Source organism: Planococcus citri, chromosome 4, assembly GCF_950023065.1.
Source record: "Planococcus citri chromosome 4, ihPlaCitr1.1, whole genome shotgun sequence".
NCBI lineage: Eukaryota > Metazoa > Arthropoda > Insecta > Hemiptera > Pseudococcidae > Planococcus > Planococcus citri.
Window position 1 is genome coordinate 1,890,163 of NC_088680.1, and position 18,360 is coordinate 1,908,522.

The 18,360-nt window shown below is 38.6% G+C and overlaps 1 protein-coding gene across 5 annotated transcripts; it reads left to right on the forward strand.

Annotated features, from left to right (window-relative positions):
• Window positions 1–89: 89 nt before the first annotated feature.
• On the forward strand, window positions 90–18,201 carry LOC135844646 (RNA-binding protein lark-like). Of its 5 annotated transcripts, none has more exons than XM_065362901.1 (10): window positions 96–307; window positions 8,015–8,190; window positions 8,290–8,526; window positions 8,632–8,774; window positions 10,469–10,555; window positions 10,653–10,809; window positions 13,993–14,183; window positions 14,863–14,922; window positions 17,477–17,524; window positions 17,648–18,201. In XM_065362901.1, exons 1-10 carry the CDS (start codon window positions 298–300, stop codon window positions 17,685–17,687), a joined length of 1,149 nt encoding a protein of 382 aa, XP_065218973.1. In that variant the 5' UTR covers window positions 96–297; the 3' UTR covers window positions 17,688–18,201. The 5 variants fall into 5 exon arrangements, 3 of the variants coding, with proteins under 3 accessions (XP_065218972.1, XP_065218973.1, XP_065218974.1); XM_065362902.1 differs by having other exon boundaries at window positions 17,480–17,524; XR_010558593.1 differs by lacking the exons at window positions 96–307; window positions 8,015–8,190; window positions 8,290–8,526; ... (2 more) ...; window positions 10,653–10,809; window positions 13,993–14,183 and adding an exon at window positions 14,190–14,412 and having other exon boundaries at window positions 17,648–17,673.
• Window positions 18,202–18,360: the final 159 nt, after the last annotated feature.

The window sequence follows — 18,360 nt, forward strand, 5'->3', positions numbered from 1 at the left end:
TGAGTGGCTGCTTCGATTCATTCGTTCGTTGGGTGTTATTCGTTCGGTTTCACCGTTTTGATTTGTTTCGTTCATGTTTACGGTGTTTTTCGATTGATTTGATTTGATTTGGAATGCGACGTCCATTTGTATTGTGTGTTAATTTATCGCAGAAATAATTATTTATTATTTTAGTCAGTTATTTGAAGATTTGCGTATATTATTTTAGCGGTTTGAATTCATCGAATTGGTTATTCAAAGTACCAAAATCGCAATCCATCCAACTCCAACGGTTACTAGCGTAATTGGGATTTTTTCATGTTACAAGGTTAGTAACGTTATAGATTTTTTTGCTAATTTCGTGTTCGAGTAACACGAGTATTTTTGTTTCTATTTACGATTTACGATAGATTATACGAATTTAATATTAATACGCTTTATTTGGGAATATGGGCTATCGAGATTACTGTCTGGGTGCTTCTACATATTAGGATGTTCCATTCGAGCTTCTACATATAGTGTTTAATTGACACCATTATACATTAATTAACGAGGTGTCTATATTGTTGACCTATGAATTGATCTAGGCGTTATATTCGACGATGTCTGCGTGTAGCTCGAATCGTTTACAGTTGACGAAAGAAAAACTTGTGTGGTAAATTTCGAAATTTTTCCTAAACTGTTTGATGATCGTCGTCGGTTGTCGTTGTAATATTCTATAGTTCGCGTTTCGCTGCTATGTTTGGATTTTGCAAATATCAGAAACACTAAACACGATGATTAGCCAATCACTCACACACGATGTACGAAGTTCGCGTTATCGTAATAATTTATTGAATAAATATCGACGAGATGTAAAATACTTTGTTCTGTCAAACTTGGCGTAGCTCGTTATACACATACTTATATGTACCTTACTTGTACGTAAAAATATTGTAAAATATTTTAGTTTAAAAGTAATACCTACTTATTTAGGTTTTATTCTCATCTCAGTCTGTATTTCGTATTACGATGATAATTACTTTATTCACGGTGTACTTATACGTAATGTTTTTTTTTCTGTATGTTATAGGTGTGTGATTGGCTAATCTTGTTGTGTAAAAATTAACTTGTATAATTTCTGCTGTGTGGGACGTTGCGCCGAGCTAGGACCGCTGAAAATATGAATGGTAAAGTTGTTAGAAGCCTCGACGATCATAATGCTCACCTCCATCGAGAACCTGACCAGTCACATTAACGTTGTTGCCAGCAATACGATCAAGAGCACCGCCGATCTGAGCTCAGTGGCCAAAGCGTACCTGATATGCCATCCGAATTCGCACAGCTTCGCCGACCGTACGTTGGTGCTCGATAAGCCGGTGAAAATCGGCCGATCTGTCGGCCACAATAAAACTTCGGCCAACAATGGCATCTTCGACTGCAAAGTACTGTCTCGTAACCACGCGCTGTTGTGGTTCGAAGATGGTAAATTTCTGCTCAAAGACACGCGAAGCAGCAACGGTACTTTCGTGAACACCGAACGGCTGAGTAAATCATGCGAAGAGTCGCAGCCTCGCGAAGTATTCAGCGGCGATACGGTACAGTTCGGCGTCGACGTCGTAGAAAATTCTCGCAACTTGACGCACGGTTGCGTGATCGCAACGTTGAGGCTGTTTTTACCCAATGGTCGCGAAGCTAAACCGTTACCTAGTATATTCACATCCGGTGCCGGCGGTGACCGGAGTAAGGTAACGTTGGAGGATCTCTACTTGCTGAATCAATACCTGCAAGAATCTCTGCAACGCGAGAAAATGCTCGAAAACAAGTTATCCGCCTTACAAACGCTGGTGAAAACGTTACGCGACAGCACCGAGCTTAGTTGGAAGGCTTTGATATCGAATAACAGCCTTCTATCGCGAGTCGAGCTGCTCGAGGTGCAGTTAAAATGCTATTCGAAGAAGTTCGCCGAAGATACGCTTCGCGAAGAGCTGCGTGCGCTGCAAGAAGACAAAAGCGCTTACGAAGGCGTGGTCAAAGAGTATTTCCAAAAAATACTCGACGAAAAGCTGGAAGCGGCGCAGCAGTACCAAGACCTGACTCGAGCTTTGGCCAACATGAAGACCGAATTCGCCAACACGCAGCTGCTGCTCACCAACAGTCAGAACGAACTCAGAGAGCTGGCGTTGAAGAACACTTGCCAAGAGAAGTCCATCGAAGAACTCGAACTGAAATTACACGACGCCGAACACAAAGCCAAACACAACGAACAAAAAGCTCTGGACGAGAATACCGCGTTGTACGCTCAACTCGATAAACTCACCGTTAACGAGAAAGTCCTACAGCAGACGATACAGGAGCTAGAAACGCACGGCGATTACGCTCATAAACAAGTGATGTCGTTACAGAACCAAGTGGAACAGCTGCAGAAACACCACAGCGACGTATTATGCGAATTAGTCGATCCTACCGTCATCAAGGATAAAATAACGGACGAGAATCTGGTCAGGTCGTGGATATCGATTTATACCGAAGCGTTACGTAAATGCAAAGAGAATACAGCCGCGTTGCGAAGCCGCGTTCAAGATATGCGACTTCAAAAAGCCCAGAAAGAAGAAGCCATCGCCTCGCTCGAAGCCGAAGTGAACAAATGCATCGTCGAGTTGCAAAGCTACCGCAAAGAGCAACTCGAACTCGAAGAACAGATTCTAGACCGTAAAAACGAGCTAGAATTAACGAAACCGCAACCTCAGCACATATGGGACGAGTTGAACGAACAACACAACAACGAGAAATGTAACGAAAACGACGCTATAGACCTGCAAGAGAAGAAGAAACTACTCAACGTTATCCAGCGCGACGTGAAAATGACTGACGAGCATTTCAAAGAGCTGGAGAAAGTATTAAAGCTGTCCAAAGACGAACTGACTCAGTTAACTGTCGCGAACGCCATCGAAGAAGATAAACTAGATCTGAGCGAGAAGCAGATGTGCAGTTTGCAAAACGCATTGGCCACTTTGCAAGGGCACGTGCGTACTTGTGGCGGCGGCAGCGGAGACAACAACACCAGCAACAGCAACAGCAACGACGAGACGTGCTATCAAAACGATCAAGTGTGCATCGAAGACGTACAAAGCCTTAAAAAACAACTCAGCGAAGCTCACGAACTGGCCCAAGAGAAACAAAACGTTACCGTCAAGTTGATGAGCCATTTCGTTCAGTTCACGCAGCTAGTCAATCAAAGGCTGAACGTCGTCGATCGAACAGTATCCCAGTTCTCTCAGATCGGCGAAGCTGTCCAATTTGCGGACGAAATAAACGCCCTGAAAGCTCAAAGTGACCGATTAATCGAAGCGGTCGACGATTTGCACAGCTTATGCGAAAGAGTACAGTATTATAAAGATCTGGTAGACGAAAACGACGCTTCGACGCCAGTTTCGCAGCAATCCAAAGTTCTGCTGATGGCGGACAACTTCGCCAGTGTTCCGAATTCGTCGTCGCCGAAATCGGACGATTTCATCGTATTGCGAGAAAAGTTATGCGCCATTTCGTTAGAAAAGAAAGAGCTAGAGTCGCGACTGTCGCAACTGCAAGAACAATACGATTATTTCAAAAGTTACCCGTATTTCGATATTTACATTATTTTAGTCGTCGTTTTAATCTGCGTCGGTATTTTTAATTTCGCTGATAAACTTTCACTGGTATTTGGCTCGTGAAATCCAACTATCGTTAGTCTTTCTCTCGTTTTTTTCTCTCTCTCTATAAATTCAAACCGAACGCTGCACCGAACATACAATACTTTACGTAGATACTATTTTTTTTAGCAATGCGTTAGTAATTTTTACTCTACCTGTGTAACAAGTACGTAATATTATGGTCATCCGTACGAATGTGTTTTACGTCTTTTTTTCATTCGGATTTTATTTTTTAGTATCTTTTTATTTATTTATTGTTTTTCCATATTAATTTATTTTCTAAGTTTAAGCTTTAAATATTTGTGTTCAACCTAGCTTGAAAATTTTTTTATACCGTATTACCTTTTTTTTCTCAATCAATCTATTACCGTTATATTGATACAAAAAAAAAGGTGGTGAATTATCGAAACGAGTACTCGACGACGTTGAAATTCATTCAATTTTTTTTACATTATCGAACGTTGAAAAAAAAAGCTATAAATGGGAGCGAGTAGGTAGTTGATTGGTACTGACGATAATTACAATTGAGAAATTTTTGAATTACGAGTAGGCCTATAGTATACTGGCATTCGAGTCTTATTACGACTACCTGCACGCTATTTATTTAAAGGAAAAAAATCCGGCTTCGTTATACGTTTCTTTTTATATTTTGACATTTTGTTTGATGTTTTTTTTCTTTCATTTTTATTTATTTGATTTTTTTTCGCGGAGTTCTGTGTAGATCTTTGATTAATTGTAGGTATTAATTTCGATACGTTCAATATTGTGACAGCTGCGACGATGTATGTAATTGTGTTATCATGTGGGTTGAAAGTCGATCGTCGTCGAGAGATTAACTGTTTGTCGAAGTGGAAATATGATGTTTTCGTTGCTGGAATATAAAACTTTTTCAAACGTATCTCATTTGATATTTTATCGATATTAAACAACTGAACTGGTGCCTCGAAAATAAAGTGTTTTAATAAACAGACCAGAGTTTATTTATTTTCATGTCCGTATCTGGTACAGAGCCAGGGTTCTCTGAGCTACACGCAGACCATGTTTAAACATCGCAATCTTCGAGTAATTTTATTTCTTTATTCGTTTAGAGTGAGGGGGGGGGGTTAGGTTTGATATTTTCCAATAATTAGAATCACTATCAATGGCCCTTCGCCTACTTGGTGCTGCTGGAGTGGGTTTTTAAGCAGTTGAAATTTCTCGTTTTGATGCTGAATTGCTCGGGGTTGCTGTAACTTGGAGTAAATCCTGTTTTCGAAGCTCAATTAAATTTCGGAGCTTTAATATAACAAAATTGAATAGTCCCAGATTCCAGGAAGCTCACATTTTTGCGAAAATCCGAGGTAACGAGTTGAAAACTTGAAAAGTGTATTTTTTTCGTACAAGTTGTAAAATTTGAAATTTTCAAAAAATTCAAAAATGGTCAATTTTTGCAATAAACTGCTCGACATTTCGCCTACCCTTGAAAGTCGGCCTCCCCCAATCAATTACCACCATTTTTAGACCGATCTGGAGCCTCCAGCAATTTCAAATCGCTCTAGAAGGCGTTGTAATCAACTTGGGTAGCTACAAATTTGGTTCTGACTTGAGGTGTCCGCCTCCGATTTGAATGGGACCGCGATTTTTGGAAAGAGCATGTTCTAAAACCCCCAAATCCAAATTTTCAGCTGCCCAAGTTCATTTTTTGATTTTTGGCGAAATTTTGAAAATCCAAAATTGACTATTTTGGTGATTTGTGCTTTTTTTTAAAAAAAGTACATACTTGATCAGTAAAAATGTTCAAAATAACTCCTAAAACTGATATTAACCCCCCAAATCCAAATTTCGCCATTTCCAGCCATTCTGGAGCCTTCAGTGCGATTTTTCAATTTCTCCAGAATTTTGAATTTGCTCCAGAAGGCGTGAATATGAAGTTGAGCAGCTAAAAATCGAGTTGTGTGTTATACTCGACCTCTTTAACGAATTTATTCACATTTGAGCTGAATCTGGAGCGGACACCTCAAGAGTAGTTTTTTGACCAGGGTCATTCCATGTCAACTCAACCAACGTTTTTGAGTCATGTCTTTCAATTCACTCAATTTTTTTTACAATATACACCCATCCAGTAAGTAAGAATCCCGCAATTAGTTTGGTCCCAGTCCCCTCAGGGGGCGGGTGGGGGGCTTCCATTATTTTTACATTGTCTCAAGGTACTCACCTTCGGCAGCCCATTCCTCAAGTGGGAGCTACGAAAAAATTTCCATAGACGTACCTTTTCATGCTTTTTGGAAATATTCAAGTTTTGCGATGGGATCTCTTGAAGGAGGGGGAGCACCCCATCACCAATTTTGGGTGAAACTTTCGAAAGAAAATCTGGGGCATGTGATATATCGAATTCTATGTTTTTGGTGACGCTGAACACGAATATGACGTCAGATTTTTGATTGGACCCCATCCATGGCCCCCAGCACCTCCCCAAAGAGGGTAAAAGTTCAAAAAAGTGTTTTGTACGTGCGACACATGGAATAGTATGTTTTTGATGACGCTGATCACGAATATGACGTCAGATTTTTGATTGGGCCCTTTCACGGCCCCCAGCACCTCCTTAAAGGGGCAACCCCCCTCCCAAAAAAAAAGGATTACATTCGTGTGACACATGAAATAGTAGATATGTTTTCGATATCGCTGAACACGAATATAGCCATAGTTTTTTAAATCGACCTCACCCATGGCCCCCAGAACCTCCCCCAACAGGTAAAAGTTCAAAAAAATTGTTGGGGGCCGTGGCCTGGATGGGAACAGAAGAATGTACGGAAAGTTTGTGATGCGTTGCATCAAATTTTTTTGGTTGAGTTGACATGGAATGACCCACAAGCTTTTTTTCAAAATAAAAATATGTATTCAAAAATCAAAAATTTCTCGTTTGCGAGAAAACTTTTGAAATTTGCGCGAATCGCAGTATTTTGTCATGAACTAACCCCACGAGGGCAAATTCCGCCATTTCCAGATATTCTGGAGGCTCCAGCGCGATTTTTCAATTTCTCCAGAAGGCGTGAATATGAAGTTGGGCAGCTAAAAATAGAGTTGCATGTTATACTCGATCTGTTTAACGAATTTATCAACATTTTAGCCGATTCTGGAGCGGACACCTCAAGAGTGGTTTTTTGACTAGCTTTTTTCATAATAAAAATATCCAAAAATTAAAGGGAGGCCCAAGAAAAACTGGAAATGGCGGAATTTGCTCTCGTGTGGTTAATTAATGACAAAATACAGCGACTCGCGCGACTTTCAAAATTTTTCTCACAAACGAGGAATTTTTGGTTTTTGGATATTTTTATTTTGAAAAAAAGGTGGTCAAGAAACCACTCTTGAGCTGTCCGCTCCAGAATCGGCTCAAATGTGGATAAATTCGTTAAACAGGTCGAGTATAACATACAACTCGATTTTTAGCTGCCCAACTTCATATTCATGCCTTCTGGAGCAAATTCAAAATTCTGGAGAAATTGAAAAATCGCGCTGGAGCCTCCAGAATATCTGGAAATGGCGAAATTCGCCCTCTTGAGGTCAGTTCATGACAAAATAACGCGATTCGCGCAAATTTCAAAAATTTCCTCGCAAACGGTAAAATTGTGATTTTTTTGGATTTATTATTTTTTGAAAAAAGTTGGTCAAAAAACCACTCTTGAGGTTCCGCTCCAGATTCAGCTCAAATGTGAATAAATTCGTTAAAGAGGTCGAGTATAACACACAACTCGATTTTTAGCTGCCCAACTTCATATTCACGCCTTCTGGAGCAAATTCAAAATTCTGGAAAAATTGAAAAATAGCGCTGGAGGCTCCAGAATGGCTAGAAATGACGAAGTTTGGATTTGGGCGGTTAATATCAGTTTTAGGAATTATTTTGAATATTTTTACTGATCAAGTAGGTACTTTTTAAAAAAAAGCATAAATCACCAAAATAGTCAATTTTGGATTTTTAAAAATTCGCCAAAAATCGAAAAATGAACTTGGGCAGCTGAAAATTTGGATTTGGGGGTTTTAGAACATGCTCTTTCCAAAAATCGGGGTCCCTTTCAAATCGGAGGCGGACACCTCAAGGAGATTCCCTTGTGAGCTCTTCAGTAAGGTAAGTTTCAGCTCGATTGGAATTGACAACATATAGAGGTTCCTTTCCCTCGTTAGGAAAAATTCTTAGCTCCGGAGGGTCCCCTGGAGGGGCGAAATGGGTTCTGAAAGAGGTTGCGTTTTCGAAAAAATCGTACTTTATTCGCTCCTGTCGCTAACCTACTTTCACTGCGGCTAATACTGACTAAAGTTACGAATTATGAAAATATAGCATTATGCAAGACGAGTCTTTAGCTTATAATCTGACATTTTCGATGTTACAGAATCAAAATCGAATACCGAGAGCAGCAGTAAAATGCCTGGTTTTAATAAAGCGGGAACTTTCAAAATATTCGTCGGCAATTTACCAGACGGCACCAGCGCTACCGAAGTGAAACCATTGTTCGAAAAATACGGTCCGGTCGTAGAATGCGACATCGTGAAGAATTTCGGTTTCGTGGTAATTTACCTATACGTAGATTTAGCTTCGGGAGTTAGTTTTATCGTTACGAAAATTTGTACTAATCACGATATTCGATCGGCGCGTCGCGTCGTATAGCACATGGAAGACGAAGAATCGGGTCGCGAGGCGATCAAAAATTTAAACAACTCTTTGGTGAACGGTACTGCGATCAAAGTTGAAGCGGCCACTAGTCGCAAAGGTCCGAATACTCCTACGGTGAAAATATTCGTCGGTAATCTGCCCGATAGATATAAGGCTACCGAAGTTCGCGCTCTCTTCTCCAAGTACGGTACGGTCGTCGAATGCGATATTATTCGAAATTACGGATTCGTGGTGAGTATTTCTCGGTACCTGCTGGTCGTTTGTCGCGGTGACTTAATTAGCTGTTGGATTTGTTCCTATTCGAATGACATGACGGCGGATTTCATTTTCTCTTAGCACATCGATACGAACGATTTGACCAAGTTGCTGAAAGAATTGAATGGTTTCGAATTGGCCGAAGGTCAGCCGATGAAAGTACAGATTTCCACTAGTCGCGTCAGACAACATCCTGGAATGGATGATCCTCAACGGTGTTATAAGTGAGTCGTATTTTTCGTCGTCTGTGTCGTTCGAGATGAAACTGCTCGAGTACCTTTTTCTCATATTTTTTTCAAAAGTAATGCAAAAATTCAACACCAGCCAAAATTTCAAGTGCTAAAAAGTGCATTTTTCGAATTTTGACCAATTTTTGAAAATTGAATTTAGGCCAAAAAAAATGAGGCGAGGGGAAAAATCGAAATCTTGCCAAATTGACTTAGAAAGCTTAAATTTTGAGATATTCCTTATTTTCAACATACCAAATCGATTGGAAATGGTTTCAAATCGATTCGAGCAGTTCTGGAGTCTCCAGCAGATTTTTGAAACTTGAAATTTCATCAAATGAAGTTGAGACTCCGAAATTCACGCTGCAGTCCAACTTGAATACGTTATTAAGTCGACTACAGGTGAGTGTAGGTCATTTTGGAGCCTCCAGCGACTTTTTGAAAATTCTTGGAGCCTCCAGTAGATTTTTGAAACTTGAAATGAGCGAATTTTGGCGTTCCAACTCCATTTGATATTGTTTTAAAAATCTACTGGATGCTACAGTAGTTTCCGAAAAGTCGCTGGAGGCTCCAGCAGATTTTTGAAACTTGAAATTTTATCAGAATGAAGTTGAGACTCCGAAGGTCACGCTGCAGTCCAACTTAAATACGTTATTAAGTCGACTACAGGCGAGTGTAGGTCATTTTGGAGCCTCCAGCGACTTTTTGAAAATTCTTGGAGCCTCCAGTAGATTTTTGAAACTTGAAATGAGCGAATTTTGGCGTTCCAACTCCATTTGATATTGTTTTAAAAATCTATTGGATGCTACAGTAGTTTCCGAAAAGTCGCTGGAGGCTCCAGCAGATTTTTGAAACTTGAAATTTTATCAGAATGAAGTTGAGACTCCGAAGGTCACGCTGCAGTCCAACTTAAATACGTTATTAAGTCGACTACAGGCGAGTGTAGGTCATTTTGGAGCCTCCAGTAGATTTTTGAAACTTGAAATGAGCGAATTTTGGCGTTCCAACTCCATTTGATATTGTTTTAAAAATCTACTGGATGCTACAGTGGTTTCTGAAAAGTCGCTGGAGGCTCCAAAACGACTTGAAATCCACCTGCAGTCAACTTCTTTTTTGCCAAAAATTGTGTTGTTGTTTGCAACCAAAAACTCACTTTTTTCCAAAAATTGTTCAAATGTGTCGTTGTTTGGCCACAAACTGCTAAAAAGCCCTTTGCCCTTTCTTTTACTGAAATTGTCTAAAGTCCTCTTTTATTGGCAAAAATTGCAAAAATTCTTAATTTTTTGCCCAAAATTGCCATTTTTTTTGTTTTTAAATTTAAAAATTGCAAAATATTTCCAGTTAGAATTTTTGGCAATTCCTGCTTTTTGCTAAACCAGGAAAATACGAATTGTTTAAGTATCTATTTTTTTTAACAAGACCACTCCTTTTTTGAAGATGTTTGATACCATCGATCGAGCTCTGCACGTTGAAATTTTGATTTTTGCTTGATCCGCCCCCTTACCTGGGCCCTCTACTGAGTTCAAATTTTGTATGTTTTATTTTCTGATGTCGATGTCGTGGTACCAACTTGGAAGGGAGGGGGGCCCCTCCTAAAAAACAAAAAAAATTCTCCTTCGAATATAAACAAGAGTTAGGTACCGATTATCATAACGTAAAAAGTAATACGGTATTTTCACTGTGTATTTCAGATGCGGACGTACTGGCCATTGGTCGAAAGAGTGCTCGAAAAATGCCTCAGCCGCCCTTTCAGCCTCGGCTGCCGCAGCTACAGCGGTGTAAGTACATTCGAATGTCATCTCCGGTCAACTTATCGCGTAGAGGTACACGCGAGTAATACGAGCGATAATAATTAATGATTGTATATTTTTACAGATACGCTTCGGCGTACGATCCGAGAGGAATGCCAGCGTTATCGTTAGCTTCGGCGTTTTCGTCTCGGGATTTGTACCCGCCTCCACCGCCACCGCCGTCTGCATCGTTCGTTAGAGAAAGGATCTTGAATCCTTATGGAATGCTGGCCGATCCTAGAGTATGTATTTTACGAACGCGAGTCGGCGTGATATTTTGGTATTTGTTTGTACATATTTCGACAGGACGATGACGATGATGACGACGATTCGAATAGCTTATATGGCGTGATTGATCGATTACGACGCTAATTTTAGCTCACGTACCGTGTGCCCGTTTGGCGTTTATATTGTATTCGTTAATAACGTTGTTGTTGTAATCGGCGTCGCAGCGAGAACATTGAAAAATATGTATCACAAAACGGAAATGAAAACGGATGACGCGCGGGTTTCCTCGACTATATTAGTGTACCTACCTATTGAATGACGAATGAACGCGAGCGACGTGACCATCGTCGTTATCGTTATCAGTTCGATGAAGGATATAGCTGAGTCGACACGTAGTGTCGTCGTTGAATGTTGATAAGATTTTCTCGCTGGGAATTTGATCTCGATCGTTCTTCGTTCGCTATTGGGTCACTTTTTTTTGTGAATTTCTTGTTCTAGGAAAGATTGCCTCATTTTTAAACAAGAAATTAGTAGATATTCGTATTCGGCGCTCTGAAAAATCACAATGAACCGTATATCACACGATTTTTCAATTTTTCAGAAAATTTTAGACACCAATGTGGCTTTGGAGGGGTCTAATCAAAAAAATGAGTTCATATTCGTATTCAGCACTCCCGAAAACCTAGTAAACCATATGTCACACGATTTTTTCAATTTTCCGAAAATTTTGGGGACTATTTAGGGGGGGGGAGGCTTTCAATGGGACGAAATGTGAGAAAAATGTGGAATATCTTGTGACATATCGTTTCATACGTTTTCGAGCGCGCTGAATACGAATTTCAACTCGTTTTTTCGATTCGACCCCTCCGAAGCCCTCCCCTCCCCCTAATGTTTTTCCAAATTTCATGAAAATTGAAAAAAAACATGTAACATATCGTTTACTAGGTATTTGGGAGTGCTGAATGCGAATTTCGACTCATTTTTTTGATTCAACCCCTCCGAAACCCTCCCCCTCCCCCTCCCCCTATTGTTTTTCCAAATTTCATGAAAATTGAAAAAAATCGTGTAACATATCGTTTACTAGGTATTTGGGAGCGCTGAATGCGAATTTCGACTCATTTTTTTTATCAGACCTCTCCAACCCCGCCCTCCCTCTCCCATTGGTGCCCTAAATTTTCTGAAAATTTTACAAGATCGTGTGGCATATTGATTATTAAGTTTTTAGAAGCTCTGAATACGATTATCAACGTATTTTTTGGATTCGACCCCTCCAAATTTTGAAAATATTCGATCAATTTTTAAATTTTAAGTACTTAGATTTTGAGATTCGATGTTTTCATGTTACTCTTGTTCGCGATTTTTAGTCATTTTCAAACTATTTTTATGATATCATTTTCGACAAATTTTTCGAGTGTTTTTTCCAAAAACATTTCCTAATTTTGGATTTTTCTTCATCAATAATTTTTGATCAGTTTCACTAACTGAGAGGTCAAATTGACGATCATCTGATCTACTGAGTCACTTTTTTTTGGTGAATTCCTCGTTCTAGGAAAGATTGCCTCATTTTTCAACATGAAATTAGTAAATATTCGTATTCGGCGCTCTAAAAAACCACAATGAACCGTATATCACACGATTTTTTCATTTTTCAGAAAATTTGGGGCACCAATGTGGCTTTGGAGGGGTTTAATCAAAAAAAGGAGTTCATATTCGTATTCAGCGCTCCAAAAAACCTAGTAAACCATATGTCACACGATTTTTTCAATTTTCGGAAAATTTTGGGGCCTATTTGTTGAGGGGGGGGGGGGCTTTCAATGGAACGAAATGTGAGAAAAATGTGGAATATCTTGTGACATATCGTTTCATACGTTTTCGAGCGCGCTGAATACGAATTTCAACACGTTTTTTCGATTCGACCCCTCCAACCCCCCTTCCCCTATTGTTTTTCCAAATTTCATGAAAATTGAAAAAAATCGTGTAACATATCGTTTACTTGGTATTTGAGAGTGCTGAATGCGAATTTCGACTCATTTTTTTTATTAGACCTCTCCAACCCGCCCTCCCCCTCCCATTAGTGCCCTAAATTTTCTGAAAATTTTAAAAGATCGTGTGACATATTGATTATTAGGTTTTTATACGAGCTCTGAATACGATTATCAACGTATTTTTTGGATTCGACCTTTCCAAATTTTGAAAATATTCAATTAATTTTTGAATTTTACTCAAGTTTTTTTCCCAATACATTTCCTAATTCTGGATTTCTTTCATCTATAATTTTTGATCAGTTTCAGTAACTGAGAGGTCAAATTGACAATCTGATTTGATTATTTTTTCGATATCTTTTAGTCAATTTTAAACTAATTTGATGATGTTATTTTCGACAACATTTTTTAGTGTTTTTTCCAAAACGTTTCGTAATTTTGGAATTTTGTTATCCATTTTTGATCGGTTTCAATTACTGGGAGGTGAATTTCACAACCTTTATTATAATTTCTTTGGCGAGTTATCGTTGAATTCACAAGTTTTGGCTCCATTTCTGAAAGATTTTCGAAAATTTTACATCTCTGCGTTCCATAATATAATTCGGACAGTTACAGAGTACGAATAAATTGTTTTGTATGAATTGTTCACTTACACTTGGCTGTATCCTTCATCGTATATTTGTCCTACGTGTAGTTGATGTGGCACTAGATTTTCGTTCGAAATCGCATTTACTATCTCCTCGTAATATATTCATTTCATTGTTAGAATGAAATTATTAAACACAGCTCGTTCCTTGGTTGTAATTCTACAATAGCTCAAAATCGGTCAAAAGCTTGTGAAGATCACATTTGGATCATGAAATTTGAATTTTTGGAAGAGAAACAAAATGATTACGAGAATGGATCGTGCAATTTCGAACAAAAATAAACGTCTTCATCGTCACCTCACATGCAACTGATATTGGACCATACGAGTAGATGTACATACATAATTTTTTTAATTTTTTTTTTTTAAATCAACATCAACGAATATTTTTACAATCATTCACTTGTCTTTGCGTCGTTTTCAACGAGAAGATCTTACGACGATTGTTGTGTTTACGAACTTCGGCGTTTACAACGTTGCATTTTACTATGCTACGACTACGACTATACGAACTACGAATACGAATGTATCGCTATGTGTGTAAAAATCACGACGTGTATCTGTTGTAGGAGTTTTACGATCGGTATTTAGATCGTTTCGAAAGGTCAGTCGATCGTTACGACGACGAACGCGAATACAGCCGTTTATCATCGAGACGCGATTTAATGCCGCCTCCGCCGCCCGGTGTTGCCACTCGTTTGGCATCGTCGCGGGATTCCGAATACGACATGTTCAGCCGTCGTTCGCCTTCCAAATACACGTAAGAAATTCAATTGCTTGCATGATGCGTGCTCCGGTACAATCTGTCTGTCTCTTGGACCATTTTCACTTCACGGTCTACGAGGTCTGTCTTGTATCTGTCTTGTGAGCAAACAAAAAAAAAAAAAAAACACGATCACGTGTAATCGCCGTAGTCTTCTGTGTCGCGCGCGATTCAAGCGAAAATCCTAGCCGATGTCGTTAGTAGCTTATTGTAAACCTGGTAAATGGTAAGTTTTTTGGAATTAGAATCATCCTAGCGTCCATTGTCAAGTAAGAGGTATCTATTTGAATTCAAATCTAGCAACAACGTACGGGTCAACGGCTAGGATTTTCGCTATATATTTGCTATACCTACTTATATCTCGACCGACGTGTACGATGACCGATCGCAATTCATTATTTCGCGTCACGTGCTTGCTGTACGTACGTAAAAAAAAGTAAATATGAGGGTGAAAAATCGTGAAATCTGCTCTACGGATTACAAGATGCGAATCGGCGCGACGCACCGCAAGAATCGGATCATCCAACACCGGAACGTGAACGTAACTATTGATCGAGATACGTACTCGAATAAAATCTTGACGATTTTTTCTTCATTTCTATATTTATTGTAATTTTTCGAAAGAATTATCTGTGAATGTTTCTAACGTATACTAATCTGTGAATTTGTGATGCAGGAGCAGCCGTGCTGCGTACGATGAATATGCTCGTTCGTTGGATCCATATGATGACAGAAGGTGATTATTTATCTTTTTTTCGAACGTTAGTCTAGTATAATAGTCCGGCATATGACAATAGGAGTGATTGCACACACCCCCCTCTCCCATTCACCGGGACAACTTTTTTCTTAAAGGGGACATCCTAACGAACATTTTAAAGCAAACTTGCCCAAAAAAAAGTTGGCCTTACTTACAAAATGGGGGCTATTTTGATTGACAGGTCAGCCGAAATCGCGGATTTTACGTTTCAACATAGGACTTGCACTAAATTTTTCAAACCTTACAAACGTAGATCGAAAGATCATGCAAAAATTTATCACCTGTCAAAATTTCAAGTGCTAAAGTGCGTTTTTCGATTTTTGGCGAATTTTTGAAAATCTAATTTAGGTCAAAAATGAGGGAAAAAATCAAAATTTTACCAAATTGACCAAGAAAGCTGAAATTTAGGATATATCCTATTTTCGACATGCCAAATCGATTGGAAACGGTTTCAACCCGTTTTGAACAGTTCTGGAGCCTCCAGCAGATTTTTGAAACTCAAAATTCCATCAAATTGGAGTTGTTAAGCTGAAATCTATTCTGAAAACTAATTTCAATACGCTAAGAAGTACTGCAAGTGAATTTCAAGTCGTTTTGGAGCCTCCAGCGACTCTTAGAAAATTCCTGAATCCTCCAGCCGGGCTCCAGCAGATTTTTGAAACTTTAAATTTTTACAAAATTTCATCAATGGAGATGGAAAGCTGAAATTTACTCTACACTCTAATTTTAATACCCTCTGAAGACGACTTCAGGTGGGTTCAAGTCATTTTGGAGCCTCCAGCGACTTTTTTGAAAATTACTGAAGCCTCCAGTAGATTTTTGAAACTTTAAATTTTCACAAAATTTCATCAAATGGAGATGGAAAGCTGAAGTTTACTCTACACTCCAATTTTAACACCCTCTGAAGACGACTTCAGGTGGGTTCAAGTAATTTTAGGTCCTCCAGCGACTTTTTTTGGAAATTACTGGAGCCTCGAGCAGATTTTTGAAACTTGAAATTCCTGCAACATTAATTTATCAAATGGAGTTGGCAACCTGAAATTCACTTCGCAGCCTACGTGGTGGTTTCAAATGGTTTTGAAGCTGGAGCTACTTTTAGAAAATTTCAATTTAAGTCGCTGGAGGCTCCAAAATGACTTGAAATTCACCAGCAGTCACCTTCGATGAGTATTGAAAATTGAAATTAGTTTGCAGAATGAATTTCGACTCTCCATCTCAGTTTGATGAAATGTTAGATAAAATTTCAAATTTCAAAAATCTGCTGGAGGCTTCAGGAATTTTCAAAAAGTCGCTGGAGGCTCCAAAACGACTTGCAATTCACCAGCAGTCAACTTATTATCGTATTGAAATTAGTTTGCAGAATGAATTTCAGCTTTCCAACTCCATTTAATGATATTTTGTGGGAATTTCGAGTTTTAAAAACCTGCTGGAGGCTCCAGTAATTTTCAAAAAAGTCGCTGGAGGCTCCAAAACGACTTGGAATTCACCAGCAGTCAACTTCGTAGCGTATTGAAATTAGTTTACAGAATGAATTTCAACTCTCCATCTCAGTTTGATGAAATTTTGGAGAAATTTAAAATTTCAAAAATCTGCTGGAGGCTCCAGTAATTTTCAAAAAAGTTGCCGGAGGCTCTAAACTGACTTGAACCCACCTGAAGTCGTCTTCAGAGGGTGTTCAAATTGGAGTGTAGAGTAAATTACAGCATTTTAATGAAATTTTTTAAAAATTTAACCTTTCAAAAATCTGCTGGAGGCTTTAGGAATTTTCAAAAAGTCGCTGGAGGCTCCAAAACGACTCGGAATTCAACAGCAGTCAATTTCGTAGCGTATTGAAATTAGTTTTTAGAATAAATTTCAGCTCAACAACTCCAATTTGATGGAATTTCGTGGGTATTTCAAGTTTTAAAAATCTTCTGGAGGCTCCAGTAATTTTCAAAAACGTCGCTGGAGGCTCTAAAATGACTTGAAATTCACCTGCAGTACTTCGTAGTGTATTGAAATTAGTTTTTAGAATAGATTGCAGCTTAACAACTCCAATTTGATGGAATTTTGTGGGAATTTCGAATTTCAAAAATCTGCTGGAGGCTCCAGAACTGTTCAAAACGGGTTGAAACCGCTTCCAATCGATTTGGCATGTCGAAAATAGGGTATATCCCAAATTTCAGCTCTCTTTGTCAATTTGGTAAAATTTTGATTTTTCCCTCATTTTTGCCCTAAATTGGATTTTTAAAAATTCACCAAAAATCGAAAAACGCACTTTAGCACTTGAAATTTTGACAGGTGATAAATTTTTTCATGATCTTTTGTCAATCAAAATGGCCGCCATTTTGTAAGTTAGGCCAACTTTTTTTTAGCAAGTTTGCTTTAAAATGTTCCTTAGGATGTCCCCTTCAAGAATAAAGTTGTCCTGGTGGATCAGCGGGGGGGGGGGGGGGTGCAATTACTTCTTTTGTCATATGCCGGACTAATCAGTCAACATAAATCTACCTGTAATTATTATTCGTTAATCAACTCGTATTCGTCTATGTTCCAGAAGACATGTGTACGATGAGTATTCCTCCAGACGTTCAGAAAGCGCACGGTAAGTTTTCGTTTCTCTCTCTCGTAGTTGAATATTTTTCATCGTACTGAGGCACCTTCTCAATTCAACTCGGTACCTGCAGTTGTACGTATTGTTTTTAAAACTGGTAATTCATTTCTGTAGAGAAAGTTCGCGCAGTTCGTCGCGTTACGCGCCCTATTAAGGAGATGGAAACGAGGATAAAAAAAATTGGGAATCATGGAATGCGCCTGGTCCCTCACCCGATTATGATTACTTTTTTTCTTTTGTTCTATTTTAGTAAATGAAAAATATATAAATAGTATTCTGTATGCGATTACCGTACAATAATATGCTTACGAATGTGCATCAGCACGTTCGTTTTTCTATCATGTGAATGCATTTCGGTGATCGCGTAAGTTGTCAGATAATAGAGTAATTTATTATAGTGAACCTGGTAGTATGCAGCGTGAATCATTATTTTATTTTAATTGTAATATTTAAATTTTTATACATTTTATATGGTGGGATATCTCTTCTATTTACTTCTTGTTGTGGTGTACGTGAACACGATTTCGTTCATTCGAATGTGTAATTTTAAACTCTGCTGCAAATGAGCACATTGAATGTAGCGATTACTTTCTGTTTTATGCAAATTATTCGATATTTATCTTAAAGTCTGTACTATTCTATTATGCAAAACAGCTTTTTATTTTTTATTTATTTGTCTTCTTTCTTCTGTTTTTTTAAAAAAAACAATCATTTCGAACGTTTTTATAAGTGAATTGACTCTACTAATATATAAAGTTTGCTGGACTCGTAACGAGAGTATTTGTTCATCGACGTTGTAAAATGAAACAAAAATTTCAAAAAAAAAA

What these genes read in the sequence shown, in the direction of transcription:
- LOC135844646 (XM_065362900.1), top strand. Translation starts at nt 1,146, where the DNA reads ATGGTAAAGTTGTTAGAAGCCTCGACGATCATAATGCTCACCTCCATC.